The 15,023-nt window shown below is 55.6% G+C and overlaps 6 protein-coding genes across 6 annotated transcripts; 4 read left to right on the forward strand and 2 right to left on the reverse strand.

The window, feature by feature from the left end:
* Positions 1-927: 927 nt before the first annotated feature.
* LTHEOB_532 (Cytochrome p450) lies at positions 928-2,628 on the reverse strand (the record flags this gene model as incomplete). Its single annotated transcript, XM_035514452.1, has 5 exons — positions 928-1,099; positions 1,153-1,316; positions 1,368-1,478; positions 1,528-1,848; positions 1,897-2,628. 5 exons carry the CDS (start codon positions 2,626-2,628, stop codon positions 928-930), a joined length of 1,500 nt encoding a protein of 499 aa, XP_035369291.1.
* A 358-nt stretch (positions 2,629-2,986) lies between these two features.
* On the forward strand, positions 2,987-4,078 carry LTHEOB_533 (Retinol dehydrogenase 12; the record flags this gene model as incomplete). Its single annotated transcript, XM_035514463.1, has 3 exons — positions 2,987-3,582; positions 3,634-3,921; positions 3,970-4,078. The coding sequence occupies 3 exons, from the start codon at positions 2,987-2,989 to the stop codon at positions 4,076-4,078; spliced, it is 993 nt and encodes a 330-aa protein (XP_035369292.1).
* Positions 4,079-4,330: 252 nt separating this feature from the next.
* Positions 4,331-6,266, forward strand: LTHEOB_534 (Major facilitator superfamily transporter; the record flags this gene model as incomplete). The annotated part of the gene is made up of 7 exons (XM_035514474.1): positions 4,331-4,474; positions 4,525-4,720; positions 4,774-4,993; positions 5,051-5,413; positions 5,467-5,582; positions 5,635-5,892; positions 5,956-6,266. 7 exons carry the CDS (start codon positions 4,331-4,333, stop codon positions 6,264-6,266), a joined length of 1,608 nt encoding a protein of 535 aa, XP_035369293.1.
* A 1,199-nt stretch (positions 6,267-7,465) lies between these two features.
* On the forward strand, positions 7,466-9,243 carry LTHEOB_535 (Cytochrome p450; the record flags this gene model as incomplete). Its single annotated transcript, XM_035514485.1, has 5 exons — positions 7,466-7,577; positions 7,630-7,884; positions 7,938-8,636; positions 8,692-8,773; positions 8,823-9,243. The coding sequence occupies 5 exons, from the start codon at positions 7,466-7,468 to the stop codon at positions 9,241-9,243; spliced, it is 1,569 nt and encodes a 522-aa protein (XP_035369294.1).
* Positions 9,244-9,755: 512 nt separating this feature from the next.
* Positions 9,756-11,832, reverse strand: LTHEOB_536 (Multicopper oxidase; the record flags this gene model as incomplete). Its single annotated transcript, XM_035514496.1, has 7 exons — positions 9,756-9,905; positions 9,968-10,137; positions 10,193-10,262; positions 10,321-10,757; positions 10,806-11,303; positions 11,353-11,581; positions 11,635-11,832. 7 exons carry the CDS (start codon positions 11,830-11,832, stop codon positions 9,756-9,758), a joined length of 1,752 nt encoding a protein of 583 aa, XP_035369295.1.
* Positions 11,833-12,472: 640 nt separating this feature from the next.
* Positions 12,473-14,472, forward strand: LTHEOB_537 (Alcohol oxidase; the record flags this gene model as incomplete). Its single annotated transcript, XM_035514507.1, has 5 exons — positions 12,473-12,595; positions 12,650-13,459; positions 13,515-14,196; positions 14,247-14,381; positions 14,432-14,472. 5 exons carry the CDS (start codon positions 12,473-12,475, stop codon positions 14,470-14,472), a joined length of 1,791 nt encoding a protein of 596 aa, XP_035369296.1.
* Between the last annotated feature and the right edge of the window lie 551 nt (positions 14,473-15,023).

A 15,023-nucleotide genomic window follows, 5' to 3' on the forward strand; every position in this document is an offset into this window, starting at 1 on the left:
CTGCTGCTTTTCCATTTGGTGGTACTCCTTTGATTGGATGGGCAAATAAACAGCAGCCCCGTTTCCATAATGGCCTGGGTTCCGATGCTCGGCCACACACATGACATACAACATCATTCCGTCTCATGCTAGATCACCCCGCAGCCCAGGTGGAAAACACGGTTGGTGTGGGCCTTTATCTTGGCAACCGCTGCCCAATTGGCGGCTACCAGCTACGTGGTATAAGTTTAGTGGGATGCTTTCATGGAGGTGTTCGATGCCGGTTTCAGCCGAAGGTATGGCTTCTGGAATCCCGCATCTCGGACACACCTGGGCAATCTCAATGCTCCTCCAAATAGATTTGTGCGAAGATCTGGCCTTCTCTGGCCCAATGTCTTCCAACTTGACAAACAATGTGATACGCAGGTCCGGTCCACAGTATTACGTGGCCATTTTCAGCCTAGCCCTTCTCTATCTACTATTGCCCTTTCCCTGCACATCTATCTATTTAATTTGGTATGCGTGACGAGGTCGTGGTCGGGTGGATAAATGCAAAATGAACAAGGGTTTCTTCTATCTGCTTCGCGATTGGCAGCCGGCCATAAGACTCGTAAGTACTGAACTAGGAACTACGCCATTCATCATTGTTTAGCTTCTCGCAATCGCGAAACAACGGCAGAGTAGGGGGAATGGCAAAGCCGTTGGACTCTCGATTGACGAAGAAGCCCATCATAGTGTGCAAAGAGGCCAGCACAGTTCCCCACCGTAACATCTACGTCATGTCGGGTCGAGGGGTTCCGGTGGAACTACTGGCCAAGAGAGGTGGTCAGCACACAGGCCCACTTCGTCATGGATGGCCCAGATTGGGATGTAGATCAGTAATATGAGGGTTCGGAATCTGCGATCCGGCTGGTGCTATAAATATCCCACGACAAGTATATCAATACACTACGTGCGCTCCCCCAAGACGGTGACACGGATCCCTTTGGACTCTGGCCTGAAGCCTCCGGCAAATCCATCCCAGGTAATCTCGACGTCCGAGGGCGATGTTTCGAACAGGGCAAGGTCAAGGCGTCTGACGACGGAAGCCACGGCGAGGAACAGCTCGGCCGTCGCCAAGCTAAGCGAAGAGTGGTGAGAAGAAGCTTCAGCGATTTTTCAAAGGGCACATACTGGATACCGATGCATGCACGACTGCCCTTGGAAAAAGGGACAACGTATTTCCTGGAGTGCTCGTTGACTCCCCCCTCGAGCCAGCGCTCGGGTAAAAACTTGAGCGGCTGGGGAAAGAGTTCTGGGTCGAGATGGATGAAGTGGGAGGTCATGCTGGTTGGAGTCTGGAGGGCACGCAGGTTAGCAAGAGCAGACAAATAGGAGTGATGGCTTACCCCAGGCGGAATGGTCCACTCGCCGCACCGCAACTCCTCGGCGGGTGCGATGCGAATCAGACGAGAAGTAATGACTGCACCGATGCGGTGTTGCTCTTGGATGACGGCTTGCTGGTTGCATGTCAGGAAAAGGAGGTTTAGACTCGGGATCTCGACTTACGAGATAGGGCAGCTGCTCAAGTTGCTGCCATGACGGCATGTTTGCCGGATCTGGGATGGCGTCGTCCAGTTCTTTCCTCAGTTTCTGGAGCACGGGAGGATTGTGGAGCAGATTGAAGGTCAGAACTGCCAAAGTCTGAGCGGTGGTCTCGCCGCCAGCGCCGATGAGAATAAGGCCCTCGTCCATCAGGCGATCCAGCGTCTTCTCCTCGGGCGGCAGACTGCTTTCCAATATTTCCTCAAAAATTGTCTTGCTCGGGCCCGTTGAGCGGTCCGAGGCGCGTTTTCGCTGCATGACGGCATCGACTTGTTGGCGAATTTTCTACGGCGGTCAGCAGAGATGCACAGCGCAACAAGAGAAAGCACATACGCGCTGAAGCTGGACAAAGAAGGCGGCGGGCTCGCTGATGCGCACGGCAACGGAGTCGGGGAGACTGGTCAGGACGGCGCCCAGCCATGGGAAGTGGCGGTTGACGATTCCGGCCTCGATGCTGGCCATGATGGCTTTCTTCCACGAGGCGCCAAAGTCGGGGGCGTCGACGAGGCCAAAGGGCTTTCCGAAGGCATAGCTGGAGATGACGTCCAGGGTCAGGGCCATGAAGGCCGTCTGCAGCTCGACGGGCTGGGAGGCGCGCAGCAGCAGGGCGGCGACCAGCCTGTCGACACGATCGCGCACTAGCGGCTCGAGGGCGGCGACGGCGCGCTTGGAAAAGAAGGGGTTGAGAGCCTGGCGGCGCAGGCGGTGGTGGGCGTGCGGCACGGTGCCGAAGGTCGACTGGCCGCCCGAGGAGCCGACGTGCCAGGCCGACTTGTCGCGCGGCTGGCGGCCGCTAGTGTAGAGCGTGTCGTACCAGTCGGGGTCGCGCACGTGGATCTCGTCCGGGCCGATGCGCACGACCGGCCCGTAGACGCGGTGCATGCGCTCGATCTCGCGGAAGAACTGGCCGTGCCGCACCACGTCGAAGTAGAGCTCGTACCATCCCGACACGGCCGCCAGCCGCGGGCCCGGGAAGCGCGCGAGCGGCGAGAGGAAGAGGCGCTGCACAGCCGTGGCGGCAGCACCAAGGACGGCCAACAGGACAAGGAGTGCAATCAGGGCCATCGAATCGTTTGGACGGCCTGGTGCTGGGCTCGGGCACTTTTTCATAAGCAAGCGAGCGTGGCCGTAGCCGGTTCCCGAACGGGCCGGTCCGGCGGGAGGGGCCGATGCTTAAAATAAGAGCCGAGGCCAGGCCCCCCCCGCCGGAGACGGCTGCAGTCAGCACACCACTGATCCTGATCCTGCAGCGGCGCCATGTCCGTCCGTGCCTGCACCTGAGCCTGCAGCCTGCCGCTGCTGAGCAATCGCAGCCGCACCGGACTTAGCGCTTCCGTGCTGACAAAGAGCAGAGCCGTGGCTTTTAAGCCGCACCGCCATTGCCCCTCTGCCGGCCCACCATCACCACCAAACAGACGCAACAATGGGCTACGCGACCACCTTTCTCTACTCGCAGCTCTTTGTCAAGCTGCCTTACCCGCAGTCCGACTTCTCCGACCAGGTTGTCATCGTCACCGGCTCCAACACCGGCCTGGGCCTCGAGGCCGTCAAGCACCTGGTCCGCCTCCGCGCCGCACGTGTCATCCTTGCCGTGCGCTCCGAGTCCAAGGGCCAGGCCGCCGTCGAGCAGGTTGTCGCCGCCACCAAATGCTCAGCCAAGCGCCTGGAAGTGTGGCCGCTGGATCTCTCCAGCTACCAGTCCATCAAGCAGTTTGGCGAGCGCGTGCGCACGCTTGATCGCCTCGATGCCGTCATCCAGAACGCCGGCATTCTCACCACCAAGTGGGCCCTTGCCGAGGACAACGAGAGCCACATCACCACCAATGTCATCAGCCCCATGCTGATTGGCCTCGAGGTGCTGCCCAAGCTGCGCGAGAGTGCGCAAAAGACGGGCCTGCGCGGCCGCCTCGCCTTCGTCGGCAGCGACCTGCAGTACATCGCCAAGTTTTCCGAGAAGAAGCACGGCGCCAGTATCTTCGCCGCCCTCAACAAGCGGGAAATTGCCGACATGGACGACCGGTAAGTGCCCGCATGCAGTGCGCCCCCAACACGTGCTAAGCGTCTATGCAGGTACAAGGTGTCGAAGCTGTTGCTCCTGTACGGCGTGCGCGCCCTGGCACAGCTCAGCCCGCTGACGCCCGAGTCCAATGTCATCATCGACAACCTCACCCCCGGCGCGTGCAAGAGCGACATCTTCCGCGACGATGTCAACTGGTTCCAGCGCATTATCATGAACCTGGCTATTTCGCTGATTGCCCGCACGACGGAGCAGGGCAGTCGCACCTTGGTCCATGCGGTGAAACCGGAACTCGGTCCCGAGGCTCACGGCGCCTTTTTGATGGACTGCAAGGTCGCTCCGTAAGTCATCGCCCCCACGCCGCGGCTGTCAGCTAACCCGACACGCAGCAACGGCGCCAATGTCGACGGGCCGGAGAACGCCAAGCTGCAGGACCGCTTCCGGGAGGAGCTGTTTGCGCGCCTAGAGCAAATTTCGCCCGGCATTACGAAGCTTTGAGCAGAAGGATCGCAGGGGTGGGGTCGTCTAGCCGTTTTTGTCCTTTCCCGCGCACGTTGATAGATTAATGCATCGCTTTCGCTTCCACCTATCTTGTGCCGCAACGAAACGTAACCACGGAAGCTGTACCTTCCGGCAATTACAAAGCTTCCAACAACATGCAGGAACCCAAACAACAAGACTGCTGTCGGTAGAAAAGACCACAAGTGCCACTTGCATTTCTACACACATCACCTCCACATCCAATCAACCATGCTTTCCTCATCCAGTGACGACTCGAATGTCGAGCCAAAGCACGCCATCGACGCCCCAGCTGACGAGTATCCCACGGGATGGAAACTCGGCTCCGTCGTCGTGGCCCTGGTGTTGGCTGTCTTTCTCGCTTCGCTGGACATGGTGCGCCCCTCGCTGCTCATTCCTGTTTGGTTGCTAATCCCGCCACCCAGAACATCGTGGCAACCGCAATCCCCAAAATCACTGATCAGTTTCACGCACTTGACGACATCGGATGGTACGGCTCAGCGCTGTTCCTCACCGTCGCCTCTTCGCAATCTGTCTGGGGCAAGGCCTACAAATTCCTCGATCTCAAAAATGTATTCCTCGTTAGCGTCGCCATATTCGAGATTGGAAGCCTCATCTGCGGTGCGACCACCCTACCCCACCCTCTTCATCCTTGTGTGCTGACTGTGGCACAGCTGTTGCACAGAACAGTGTGACTTTCATCGTGGGACGCGCCATCATCGGCCTCGGTGCTGCCGGTGTGCTTGCCGGCTGCTACATCATCATCGCCTTCGTCGTGCCGCCGCAGAAGCGGCCTGCTTTCACCGGAATCATCGGAGCTACCTATGGCGTCGCGAGCGTCATTGGTCCTCTGATTGGAGGTGTTTTCACCGATGGCCCATCTTGGCGCTGGTGGTACGTTGCCACAAGACTTCCGCAACACCGGTAATTTGACTGAAAATCATGGCGCAGCTTTTACATCAACCTGCCGATTGGAGGCGTGGCCGTGGCAATCATCGTCGTCATCCTCAAGACGCCCGAGGCTTCCGTTTCCGAAGAAGCGCGCCGCGCATCTCCCCTGGAGAAGCTGCTGCACATGGATCTGCCCGGCTTCTTTGTCGTCATGGCTGCTGTCGTCTGCCTTCTGCTCGCTCTGCAGTGGGGCGGCGTCACCAAGGACTGGGACTCGCCCGACGTGATTGGCACCCTTGTTGGCTTCGCCCTCATCACGGTGCTGTTTCTCGTCATCGAGTGGTGGCAAGGTCCGCGCGGCATGTTGTCTCCGCAGATTCTCAAGCGTCGCGAAATCTGGACGGGCTGTCTTTTCAGCTTCTTGTGAGTTGATCATAACTCCTGCCGAGTTTCATCGCTGACTTTTATCTTCGCAGCCTCGCTGGAGGCTTTTTTATCCTTCTTTACTATCTCCCCATCTACTTTCAGGCTATTCGGAGTACTTCTGCCCAGGAAAGCGGGATCCGGAATCTCGCACTCATCATCGCCGACAGTAAGCATTACCCCGCAACCTGAGCAAACGTGCACTGTTGCTGACAGAACAGCCATCACCGTGATTGGCTCCGGAGCCATCATCACCGCGACAGGGCAGTTCGCACCACTCGTTGTCCTCGGCGCCGTCATGACTACTGTTGGCTCCGGGCTACTCTACACCCTTGACCAGACCTCAGGCCCCGGCGAGTGGATAGGCTATCAGGTCCTCGCTGGCCTTGGAATCGGTCTTTGCTTCCAAGTACCTATCATGGCCGGACAAGCACTTTCTCCCCCAGACGAAGTTTCTTCCGCTACTGCATTAATCCTTTGTAAGTTTTGTCTTCTCTGCACTCCGCTGCCTCATCTCTCCAAGCTTCTGACCTTCCCAACAGTCTTTCAAACCATGGGCGGCGCCATCATGGTCAGCGCTGGTCAGGCAGCCTTCACGAACAAACTCATCAGCAGCATCAAAACCTCTGCGCCCAACCTTCAGCCAGCCGCAGTCGTCGCTGTTGGAGCCACCGATCTACGGAAGTCTTTCTCTGGCCCCGACTTGACCGCCGTCTTGGCCGCTTACACCGATGGCATCCAAACTGCCCTCATCCTCAGTATTGCTTTGGCTGGCATCGCTACCATTGCAAGCTTGCTGGTGCCTTGGAAATCTATCAAGGGCAAGGCTCAGATGGGAGCTGGCGCCGTTTGAGAAATTTATCAAAGCTGTCTGTACACGGTATTCGATTGGTTTATCCAGAACGTTTTATAGATCTACTTCGCGTTCTTTTGTTTTTGTTTTTTCTCTTTAATGTAGAAAGGATATATGTTTTTGCAGCGGCGTTTTCCAAATTTCGGTCATGAAGGAACCAATTTATACAGATTACAGGATTGAAAAATTTTCAAGGCTCTTGGGTAGATCTAAGTATGTTACAATTTAATGATACCGTGATATCGCGATGTATGCCTCCGAATTTCTACTCTTCTGGAGAAGCACCTACTCTCAAAATATATTACTAAACAAACTTCCACACTTACATTCGGCAATTCCGATTGTGGCTAAGGACTAGCTTACTAAATACGAAGCTTCATTTAATGCCTGTCCCTGTATGAATAATATGGTAGGTCAAGGCCGATTATTTTCGCACTCACCGGACCTCTGATACGCCAGAAAACAATCCCACGCTAGAGTCCGGCAGAGGGCCTGTTCCGTACTCGGGTTAACTTACGGCGCCTGATCGATCCACTTGGCTTGCGATTCGATTCGCGAGCCATGGCGGCTACATAAGCCGAGGATGGTAGCTGACTCAGATACAAAACTCCGGACCCCCTCATGTTCCGCTATCGCCGAAAGCAGAAAAGATATATGGCCCGAGGTTCAGTTCCAGTGGGGTTTCCGTGCCTCGTACGAGCTTTTCGTCGGCCGCGATACGTTGGATTGCGAGGCTCCTCAGGCTGGGCGGCGCCTACACCAGATGGAACGCGGCGTCGCAGGACCATCATGCAGTAGCGATAACTATCGGTGCATCCTGCCGGTGGCTGAATATCCACTCGGGCACTTAATCTAACAAAGTTGCGTATCATTTCAGATAATCCTACGGGGCTGTCTCTTCATTCGGTGGCCACAGTAAGGCGCCACTATCTCACGACTGGTTCATCTCCTACGGAACGCCTTCATCGGGCTCTCTACGTATGATCCTTCAATGCCTCGACCAACCCCACCGGAATCTTCGTCTCCATCTTGATCCGAGAACCGACAATGGGCTTGGCTGCCGTTGCCACGGGCCTGGCGAATGATTTGTAACTCTTAGTGGTGGACGGCCATTCCGGCGACGGTGGGCCTCTCTGGCCGGTGGTTTATTTAGCTTGATTGCCGCACTACTCTGGGTCTATCCCAAGCACGCATCCATCATGTTCTCCCTTGCAGTGTTTTCTGTCTTGTTCGTTGTTCTTCTGGCGGTGAAGTTTACTGCATCGTATTTCAATCGCCCGAAGGGAACCCGTTGGCTACCAGGTCCAAAAGGTTTGTGCTCCAAGGCTGTATTCTTTCTTTAGTGCATTGCTAATTCATGCAGGAATCCCGTTTGTCGGACGTGTTTGGGACATTCCACGCACCCACAGCTACAAACAGTTTAAGAAATGGTCTGATAAGTTTGGAAACATCTATCAAATCAACATCTTCGGAGTCAACCATGTCTGGATTGCCTCGGACAAAATCGCAAACGACCTCTTGGTGAAGAGGAGCCAGATCTTCTCCGACAGGCCTCCCATAAACAACCTCGAAGATAGCAAGGAAGCACCTGAGTATCTTCCTCTTCTAGGATACAATGGTAATTGGCTCCACCTCCGCGTTGACGCCCATTGAAACTGACAACATCATCAGATGTGTGGCGCCGCCAAAGGAGATTTGTCCATGGCATGATGTCTGCGTCTGCCGCCCAGCGTCACCAGGACCTGCCGTACCTCGAGTGCAAGCAGTACCTGGTCCAGTTGCTCCAAAACCCCCAGGACCTCGAGCATCTCTCCGAAACATTCACCGGTCGCGTGATTTCACGGCTGGCCTTCGGACACGTGCGCTTTGCTTCCGACATCACGGAGCACTCGCACGCCCTCCTTGGAGCCATCTCGCCAGCTGCAAACCTCACCAACATCATCCCCCAGCTTCGACTCCTCCCAGCCTGGCTGTCGCCCTGGAAGCGCGCGGAGAAGGCTCGCCACGAGCGCGAACGCGCCTTCTTCGTCGACATGCGCGAGCAGGTCGCACAGGCCGTCGCCTCCGGCGACACGACGCCGTCATACATGCGCATGTTTTTCGAGAACAAGGAAAAGAGCGGCATGGACGATCTCGAAGGCGCCTACACAGTGGGCATGGTCGGGCTGGCTGGCATCCTGACAACGGCGTCTGCCCTCATGACGTACGTGCTGGCCATGTGCTTGTATCCTGAGTGGCAGACCAAGGTGCAGGAGGAGATCGACCGTGTCTGCGGCGACCGGATGCCAAAGCCGTCGGACGCCCCTGACCTTCCCGTGCTCCGCGCCGTCATTAAGGAGTGCATGCGTTGGAGGCCAGTGACGCCGAGCAGTGAGTCCCTGTAACCCTTGAAGCTTTGGAACAGATCTGCTTACGCGTTCTCCAGGCATTCCGCATGAATCTCAGATGGACTTCATCTACGAAGACTTCTTCATCCCCAAGGGAACGCATGTTCATCCAAGCCAATGGTTTGAGCCCGCCCTCACCATCTGCGACCGCTACTGACTGTTGATCCAGGGCCATCACCCGCGACGAGAGCGTCTACCCCGATCCGGAACGCTTCAACCCAGAGCGCTGGCTGCTTCCCAGCTACCCGTCCTACCAAGAGCCGTTGACCAAGTTTCCTACAATTCAAAACTTCACCACCTTTGGCTACGGCCGCCGCATCTGCATGGGCATGGATCTGGTCGAGCAGGAGTTCCTTGTCGGCATGGGCGGAATGGCCTGGGCCTTTGACATTGCCAAGAAGCGTGATCCTGCCACTGGCCGCCCAATCCACATTCCTGCTCACGACTACACCAGCCTGCTGATTAGCCGACCCCGCCCCTTTCAATTCACCCTCAAGGCCCGGACTCAGGAAAGGGAAGCTGGCATCTGGCGCCAATATGAGGAAGCAGTCGAAGCGGGCCATATCGCCGGTATCGAGTCGGGTTTCTAGATGTCAGGAGGAAAGGTGTCTATACGGTACATGCTTAGATTTAGATTGCTCTAGGACTCAAGGTCGTTCATTCGCTTTTGTAATCATTCTTTTTTTTTTTCGTTTGCATGAGTGCACGAGTGGACACTAAGCGCGAGTGATATTAAGTCACGACCTGTCTGCTTTAGTATAAAAAACTTCTTTGTCACTTTAGTTTAATTTGAAAGCTTTTAGTATTGGTTCTTCATTGTTGAGTATGAGCGATATTACAATTTCACCACCGGTTATAGGGAAAATATCTTCAGCTTTACGGAAATTAAAATCTAAAGTTCTCAAACTTCACTCTTTCTAACTATGTCGGAACTCTGGCACTCATTGTGGAGCCGGATTGCTATACGGAGTGCAATTATTATTCAAAGCTCTCAGCCTCAACATGCATGTGCCTCTGAATTCGGAAAATTGTATAAAATTCTGCATATTGCTTTCTTGCTGGACTTTCTACTAATGAAAGACGACCCAGTAAATCTAGAAGCCTACAGTCCCGAGTCACTCTGACCCCAGAACGCATCTTCTGCATAAGCGTTCCAAGCAGTACAAGTCTCATCGTAACCGTCCGGCTTTGAAGGTATCTGATCGCGTCCCTCTAGAAAAGTAACAGCCAAGCCCTGGCTAACGTGCCATGCCTGAATCACGCGTAATGTCAGCGTACTCTTCGCCTCTCTGTTTTGGAAAGCTGGAGACTTACGATGTGGCAGTGCATCAGCCAAGCGCCTGGATTGTCCGCTTTGAATGCCAGCAACAGCCATCCGCCACTCGGAAGAGTTGCCGTGTCACGCCGCGGAGGATTATCGAAGTTCAATGGCACACTCGCGTTCCACATCCCCGAGCCATGGCCGAGTATGAAGAAGTCATGGCCTTGCTCGTGGTCAGCTGGTTTGCTCGATGTTCAATCATGAAGGGAGCCTCGTACCGTGAAGGTGGACCGGATGGGGAATGGGAACAAGAGAATCTTCGGGTTCTTGAATGATCCAGTACGTCCACTGAGAACAGGCAAAGTCAGCTCGGACAATACCATGGAAAGCACTCCAATGTACTAACCTCGGCTCCATGGGGGATGTTGACAACATTGGCAGCTGCGGGAAGAGTTCCATTCGGGCCATGATCGTAGATGGACGAGAGAATGGGCTCTCCAAGCTCTACCTTGATTGAAGAACCGTTGACACTCCAAAAGACTATGTTCTCATTAGCCGCCGTGGGTCCTGTTGCTAGTGCATCCCATTCGAGCGTCTGCACAGCACTCTCAAAGCCCTCGCGTGGAACACTTTCGGGAACCCAAGGCACCAGCTGCGGGTCATCGCAGGTAGCATTCAGTTCAGAAAGGTCTTCATCTGGTTCCCCTGGCTCGCTGCCTTCATAAGAGAAAATGGCACGACCGCGGTTCTGGTTGAAGCTGCGGCAAGCGTCCGAGACATTTGCATGGAACCAGTAATTGCCAATGGATTGGTTGGCCGTTATTATTACGTCGTACCGCTGGCCTGCCACATGGTCAGAAAAGCATTCCCTTTCTGCTCGTTGATTCATACCATTATTCAGAAGCAGCTGCGTTGTGGTAAATGGCTGTACAGGGACAAAGTCGGCTGCAATGACCTCAAAAGGATGGCCATCCAGCGTCACCAGCAGCTGATTGTCGATAGCACCATTGATGAGCCGCAGACGGTAGCGCTGGCCATGCTTGAGAGTCGTGATAAAGAATTCGCCTTGGCCATCAAGAGACTTGCCTGTTCCATTGATGAGAATGTTTTCGGCTGGAGGCGGGCCACTGGCTGCCAAGTCGCCGGTGGGAAGCAGCTGCAGGTTCGCGTTGACGGTGTAATAAGTCTGGAAAGCAGTCTGGTAGAACCAGTCCGAAAGCATCATACTCCCCAAGTCGACATCGTAGTCGGCCGTAGCTGGGCCGTGGACTACAATGGGTCCAAATACACCATCTCCCCACTGCGCAGAGAAGTGGCTGTGATACCAGGATGTGCCATGCTGCGTGAGCTGGAAGGTGTACGTCTTCGATCCTCCAGGGGCGATCGGGCCTGGCTGACGCCATCAGATGAGTCAGATGCTTGGCTGCGAATGACTTACAGCTCGTGATACCGTTTGTACCATCCATGGGGTTGGTACCGAGCTGGCGGAGGCCGTGCCAGTGGATCTCGGTGCCATTGTTCTGCATGTGATTGGTGACGGTGATGCGCACAGTATCGCCCCAGGATCCTGAAACAACCGGGCCGGGGTACTGGTTATTGATCAGAAGGCACACGCGCGACCCATGGCCGTCGGGATTGCAGGTGGTGTTTGTGATGTCAAAGTTGTACTTGCATGGCATTCAGTAAGAGCGACAAGTAGCGCGGCTGGAAGAGAGCAAACCTCGATGATTTTGCCCGTGTTGGGCCAGCGCTGGGTGGCGTCGTCGTCAATCGTTAGGCCTGCAGCCCAGCAGCGCCGCGAGTTCGGGCTGTGCTCGCAGATCTGACCGTCAGAACTTCCGTTTGTGGTTAGCGCTGCGGCGGCAGCGAACGGGGCCAAGAAGGCAACAGCCGCCGTCCAGGCTCGAAAGGCATGCATCTTTGGCGCGAATAAACTGATCGTCGTGGATGCGACACTATCGTGGCTTCGTTGCAGCTCTTCAAATGAGCCGTCGCTTGGTCCTTCGATCAATTGCCGGTCGCGTACCGGGCCGTCCGCATTCGAATTGAAGCCGAAGCCAAAGTCTCGGAGTGTCCGAGACCTGCGCCACCAACGCGAGCCGCAAAATTGATGGCGTGGGTGCCTGGAGTGCGGCAGGAGGCGGTCCGGATCCTTCTCCGGAGGAGTCGAGCGATCGGAATTCCTTAATCGATACCTACCCTTAAGCGAGGCTCCAAATAATTCTCACTACCGTTACAACACGCTCGCCTGCCCCCACGGATCCTCTGGAGAGAGCCGCAACCACGAAACTCCGCAATGCCTCATCCAGCTGAGCTATGCCGCAATCTGTTGGTGACTGCGCCTCCTGACGACGCCTCGTCCGCTTCCAAAACTCTGGCGCTTCCAAAAATTGCATCTGAGAATCAGCCATGGCGTGTATCTCGAACGCCTTCACGGTGTTGGAGCACGGGGGCGAAGTATCGTGCCACTGGATTGCAACGACGGGAAACGGTATATAGACGGGGCAAAATGTGTTGTACCTGTCGTTTCAGAAATCACACCAAGTTCATTCATCAAGATGCGTCTTCTCTTTTCTTCAGTCTCTCTGCTTGTTGCAGGCAGCAATGCGCTTCCCGCGCTGCTCCCGAGAGCCGGCGATAACACTTCTTTTGCGAGTCCCGGGAATGCATCGTACGATTATGTAGGATCAATCCCCACTACAGCAGAGACGCGGAAGATACTAACGGGTGCCCAGGTGATTGTCGGAGGCGGTACCGCGGGTCTCACGGTGGCAGCGCGGCTGGCCGAGGACGCGGGCACCACTGTGGCCATCATCGAGGCTGGCGACGTTGCAGAGAACGTGAATGCCAACATCTCCAAGGTGCCCGGATACGGCTACAAGGTCTCCATCGAGGGGTTGGACTGGGGGTTTGAAACAACGGCTCAAGCGGGCGCTGGAGGACGTCAACTGGCATACAACCGCGGCAAAGCGCTGGGCGGGAGCTCGGCGACCAATCTTCTCGCCTACCATCGCGGCACGGCCGATTCCTTCCAGGAATGGGCCACGCTAGTTGGTGACGATAGCTGGACGTTTGCCAATTTCCTTCCGTGGTATCTCAAGAGTGTCACGTACACGGCGCCAAACCAGGACCTGCGCGCTGCCAACGCAAGCGTTCCCGCGCTGAACCCGGCGTCCCAGAGCGCCGAGGGCGGCCCGCTTCACGTAACTCACTCGAACTACGCGGATCCGGTTTCCTCATTCGCCCGCGACGCATGGAAAGAACTCGGCGTCGCCGAGCTGAACGACCTGCTCAGCGGTAAGCTGATCGGCAACCAATATTCGCCGGCCACCATCAATCCGGATGACCAGACACGCGATACCAGCGCCACCAGCTTCTTGCAGTATGCGACTACAAGTGGACGCGGCAATGTCAAGGTGTACAAGCTGTCCATGGCCAAGCGCATCCTGTTTGACGGAAACACGGCAACGGGTGTGCTGGTGAGCGGCAGCGACTCCGAGTTCACTCTGTCAGCGAACAAGGAAGTCATTCTGGCCGCAGGTGCTGTAAGTTTTCTCACATTCCGCAACTCTCCATGCCAGTGTGTTGACGCAGCCGCAGATGCAATCGCCGCAGATGCTCATGGTTTCCGGCATCGGCCCTGCCGAGACGCTCGAAAAATACGGCATCGAGGTTATTGCGGATCGCCCTGGAGTTGGCCAGAACATGCAAGACCACATGTTCGTGCCCACGTTGTGGAAGGTTGACGCCACGACCGAATCGCAGCTGTTCGATGCCGAGTTTGCAGCCGCGGCGGAAAACGCCTTCAACAACGACCACACCGGCATCCTCACCAACACTGGCGCCGACCACTTCGGCTGGGAGAAGCTGCCTAATTCTTCGCTGGCGCGGTTGGACTCGGCCGCCCGCGAGGACTTGGCCAAGTTCCCCGCAGACTGGCCCGACTACGAGATGGTCATCGGCGACCTCGCCTACAGCGGCGACGCCAACTACGCCCAGGGCATCATGATGCTGCAATCTGCCACGTCGCGCGGCTCCATCTCCATCAGCTCTGCCGATGCCGCTGATCCGCCTGTTATCGACACCCAGACGCTTTCCACGGCTACCGATCGTGCTGTGGCCGTCGAGGCTGTCAAGCGAGTGCGCCAGTTCTTCCAGACCGAGTCGATGCAGCGTGTCGTCCTGGAAGAAGTCACCCCTGGTCCCGCGGTCCAGACTGACGATGAGTTGCTGGAGTTCATCCAACAGGCCGCCGGGCCCGGCTACCATGCTGCCTGCACCTGTAAGTACACGCGTTGCTAATGAATCGTCCTATCGCTGACACGTTCGTAGGTGCTATGGGCAAGACTTCGGATCCCAATGCCGTCGTTGACACTGAAGGCAATGTCATCGGCGCTAAGAGCTTGCGTGTCGTGGACGCGAGCGTTTTCCCTCTATTGCCCCCAGGCCATCTTCTCTCCACAGTTTGTAAGAGACCCGTTTGAAAGTATTTATGCAACCTGCTCATATTTCGATAGACGCTGTGGCAGAGAAGCTTGCCGACGCAATCAAGTCATAAGCATCGTGAGGGATGTGAATATGGAAGATTCTCTTCGTCTCGTAGACTATAGATTTTTCTCTTCGTCGATTACCAACTTTTAGATACATGGTCAATTCTTACTTGGATTCTGTTCTCATTTCGCCTCCGTTGCTGAATGTTGAGTCGAAATTCCCTCTCGTAGTTGAGAGCTGTGAAGGCAATGTATCGTTTACTTACAACGCTCTCACGGCTGTAATACTGAAATGGAGTTCTCGGATAGTGATGGTCGACACTTTTGAAACGGCTCTACAGTCTCCGGGTCTTATCGACGCGTTAGGGCCCAGCCGCTGAGCTTAACTCACAAACAAAATATATTGGAACATGAGTTGTCGGTAAACAGCATTTATACTTAACTGCCTCTCGCCAAAGGCACAGCTTTGCGCCGCTAGCAGCCGACTATACATGTCTGGACTTCACCTAGCATACTAAGTTCTACATGGCATGGCTTGAGATGTACGAATGGAAATAGCATTTTATTTCTATTTGTAGTAGCAATCAAAATATCCAATCTAAGAGTAAGACCCCATGTT

This window comes from Lasiodiplodia theobromae (assembly GCF_012971845.1).
Source record: "Lasiodiplodia theobromae strain AM2As chromosome Unknown scaffold_2, whole genome shotgun sequence".
Classification (NCBI taxonomy): Eukaryota; Fungi; Ascomycota; class Dothideomycetes; order Botryosphaeriales; family Botryosphaeriaceae; genus Lasiodiplodia; species Lasiodiplodia theobromae.